The following is a 3860-nucleotide window of genomic DNA, read 5'->3' as shown; positions in this document are numbered from 1 at the left end:
GGACTCAATCCAGTGCCAATTGGCCCATGGTGCACACCCTTCTTTGATCCTTTTACTAACTCCCTCAAATACAATCTTATCATTAGGATGTATCAAATGATTAACCGCATATACATACTTCATATTGTAATTATAAATTAACCGCGATGAAAAGTAATCAGATGTATGCAAAATGTGTCTCTAGAAAAAAAAATACAAAATGGAACATATATAACAAACACACTCAACATATCATGACATAATCCAAACACAAACATATAACATGTTGATTTTATTCGCAACAAAAGTACCGAAAACGGCATTATTCAAACCATACTTTTAACGAAGCTCATATTAAAATAAAAGCCCCGTAGGAACCCATATTGTTACTCAGCTTTCCATGACGACAGTAGTGGAGTATCGACGTAACTATATGCCAAAATCTGTTCGGGCATTCGAGCACCCTTGAATGAAGCCAAGGAATTAAGCTCAGCCATTTCCTCAATAGTGAGTTTAACCGCAAGAGCACCGAGGTTTTGGTTCAGGTTATGTATCTTTGTTGTACCAGGGATTGGAGCGACATCATCACCTTGGTGCAAGACCCACGCCAGTGCCAATTGGCCAAGGGTGCACCCCTTTCTTTGAGCCATTTCACTAATTCTCTCAAATACAAGTTTGTTGTGGTCAAAGTTCTCTCCTTGTAGCCTTGGTATAGTCTAATATATTTAACAGATCATGAAATAATAATATTCAGATGAATAAAAATGTGACAAGCTCCAACAACCGAATGATAAACAGTTAGCATGTGATCAATTTCTCTCAAGAAAAGGATACTTATATACCTTTCTGATGTCATTATCTGTCATATTTTCCATCAACTTCGGACCAGTTGCAAAGAACCCACAACCCAATGGACCAAAAGGAACGATCTTAGTCAGATTAACGCAGCGGATAGTTAAAATAATAATCTTTTATTATTTCATAAAACATTTACATGATTAAATATTCATATTCATATATTTAATGAAACATGCACACGATTAATTTATCCCAATGATCCAGTTACACCACAATAATTGTCATGAATATTAATCAAAAGATAGTTAAACGGTATAACTTTTCTTGAAGAAACTGATGAACGGAGAGAAACCTACGATCAAAGGATATGATCGTCTCTTCGGATAGTCCACTAGACTTTCAAGCGACGTCAACGGATGCTAGTCCGAACTCAAGTAACAAATTAATCAACCATTGATTAATTGTGTGAAACAATTAAAAAATAATATTCCTCATAATCTCAATACCGATAGATTAAAGACACTTTAGATCTTTGTTTTACTAGTGCTTATGAGTTTTACAAGTAAGCACATGCTCTTGCATAGTTGCATGTGTACGTTCTAGCAGAAGTATCTTGAGACAAAGAGATAGTCTTTTTAAACCTGTAGTTATTAGTGATACTCATAATATTATAATGTAACAAAAAAAATTAGTTTTGCTCTTCTTTCTCGTTTGATTAAAACATATGGTTTTTAGTGTAGTGGTTAAGTTTAGTGTAGTGGTTGAATGTCACTTTTACAGACGACTTTGATTGAATCGAAACAAGAGCAAGTAATCACCAAATGATAAGATCTAATTAATTTAAACTATCATTTAAATATTCATTTAATCATAATTAATTAATTCAAAATTAATTAATCATTCAATTAATTCATAACGGAGTATTTTAACTTGTTTCGTTACTTGAGTAATATATAATATATATACATCATATATATATATATTATATTAACGTCTAGGTGTATATATGTGTGACCTCGAAGGCTCAAATGAATTTAAGCATATAGTTATATGTTGTACCTTGCACATTAATCTTACAGACTCCCACTTGTGCATGACACAACACCAAGTAACTATACAAACAATGGGTACCGTCTAGCAACAGGTCATTGTCCCTAAATTCACGTGAGGGTAGTTTCTCAATACTGCTTGTAGTAAGTGTTAAATGTCATGTGTCCTTTTGTTTCAGATACTTTAGTTAAAATTGAGATATGCATAATCGGTCATTCTCATTTGTTTAACGATTTTATTTCTCGATCTTAAAACTGAATTAGATCACCAAATTAATTAAGTATCATCTTAATTACATCTGGGTGCGGCCACACAAATATCTTATTCATTCATCGAGGAGCTCAAAAAATATCTAACTCCAAACATTTTAGAGGAACAAATCCTATATTGCATACACGTGTCTATCACAAGCTTTACATTATACCCAATAATAGCCTTTATAACAGCCTTATTCAGGATTGCGTTTAACCATATCAAAGTACAATGCTACACTCATCAAGACGGGCGTGCATCTCAAGTCTAAGGACACAAAGACATAATCACTAAAAGATTCACTATTGACTACGATCCATGTGAAATGTCCCGTTCATATTGATTATAAACGTTCCATATTAATTGATTTCGTTGCGAGGTTTTGACCTCTATATGAGACGTTTTTCAAAGACTGCATTCATTTTTAAAACAACCATAACCTTTATTTTATCAATAAAGGTTTCAAAAACATTACGTAGATTATCAAATAATGATAATCTAAAATATACTGTTTACACACGACCATTACATAATGGTTTACAATAGAAATATATTACATCGACATATGTTTCTTGAATGCAGTTTTTACATAATATCATACAAACATGGACTCCAAATCTTGTCCTTATTTTAGTATGCAACAACGGAAGCTCTTAATATTCACCTGAGAATAAACATGCTTTAAACGTCAACAAAAATGTTGGTGAGTTATAGGTTTAACCTATATATATCAAATCGTAACAATAGACCACAAGATTTCATATTTCAATATACATCCCATACATAGAGATCAAAAATCATTCATATGGTGAACATCTGGTAACCGACATTAACAAGATGCATATATAAAAATATACCCATCATTCCGGGACACCCTTCGGATATGATATAAATTTCGAAGTACTAAAGCATCCAGTACTTTGGATGAGGTTTGTTAGGCCCAATAGATCTATCTTTAGGATTCGCGTCAATTAGGGTGTCTGTTCCCTAATTCTTAGATTACCAGACTTAATAAAAAGGGGCATATTCGATTTCGATAATTCAACCATAGAATGTAGTTTCACGTACTTGTGTCTATTTTGTAAATCATTTATAAAACCTGCATGTATTCTCATCCCAAAAATATTAGATTTTAAAAGTGGGACTATAACTCACTTTCACAGATTTTTACTTCGTCGGAAAGTAAGACTTGGCCACTGGTCGATTCACGAACCTATAACAAATATGTACATATATATCAAAGTATATTAAAAATATATTTACAACACTTTTAATACATTTTGATGTTTTAAGTTTATTAAGTAAGCTGTCCTCGTTAGTAACCTACAACTAGTTGTCCAACGTTAGATGTAAAGAAAAAAATTGATATATATTATCTTGAATCAATCCACGACCCAGTGTATACACGTCTCAGGCTAGATCACAATTCAAAGTATATATATTTTTGGAATCAACCTCAACCCTGTATAGCTAAATCCCACATTACTGCATATAGAGTGTCTATGGTTGTTCCAAATAATATATACACATGGGTCGATATGATATGTCAAAACATTTGCATACGTGTCTATGGTATCCCAAGATTACATAATATATTAGAATACATGTATAATACAATATAAGTTAGCTAGGATATGATTAATATAGATTTGTTACCAATTTTCACGTTGCTACAACAAGAAAAATTATCCAATCTTGTTTTACCCATAACTTCTTCATTTTAAATCCGTTTTGAGTGAATCAAATTGCTATGGTTTCATATTGAACTCTATTTTATGAAT

The 3860-nt window shown here is 32.3% G+C and overlaps 1 protein-coding gene across 1 annotated transcript; it reads right to left on the bottom strand.

Annotated features, from left to right (window-relative positions):
• Positions 1 to 365: 365 nt before the first annotated feature.
• Positions 366 to 845, bottom strand: LOC139895946 (probable aldo-keto reductase 5). The gene is made up of 2 exons (XM_071878502.1): positions 822 to 845; positions 366 to 695 (listed from the first exon to the last, which is right to left on the bottom strand). The coding sequence occupies exons 1-2, from the start codon at positions 843 to 845 to the stop codon at positions 366 to 368; spliced, it is 354 nt and encodes a 117-aa protein (XP_071734603.1).
• Positions 846 to 3860: the final 3015 nt, after the last annotated feature.

Source organism: Rutidosis leptorrhynchoides, chromosome 1, assembly GCF_046630445.1.
Source record: "Rutidosis leptorrhynchoides isolate AG116_Rl617_1_P2 chromosome 1, CSIRO_AGI_Rlap_v1, whole genome shotgun sequence".
NCBI classification, from domain to species: domain Eukaryota; kingdom Viridiplantae; phylum Streptophyta; class Magnoliopsida; order Asterales; family Asteraceae; genus Rutidosis; species Rutidosis leptorrhynchoides.
Note: the sequence above shows the minus strand (reverse complement) of the source record. Positions and strands in the feature narration are given on the sequence as shown.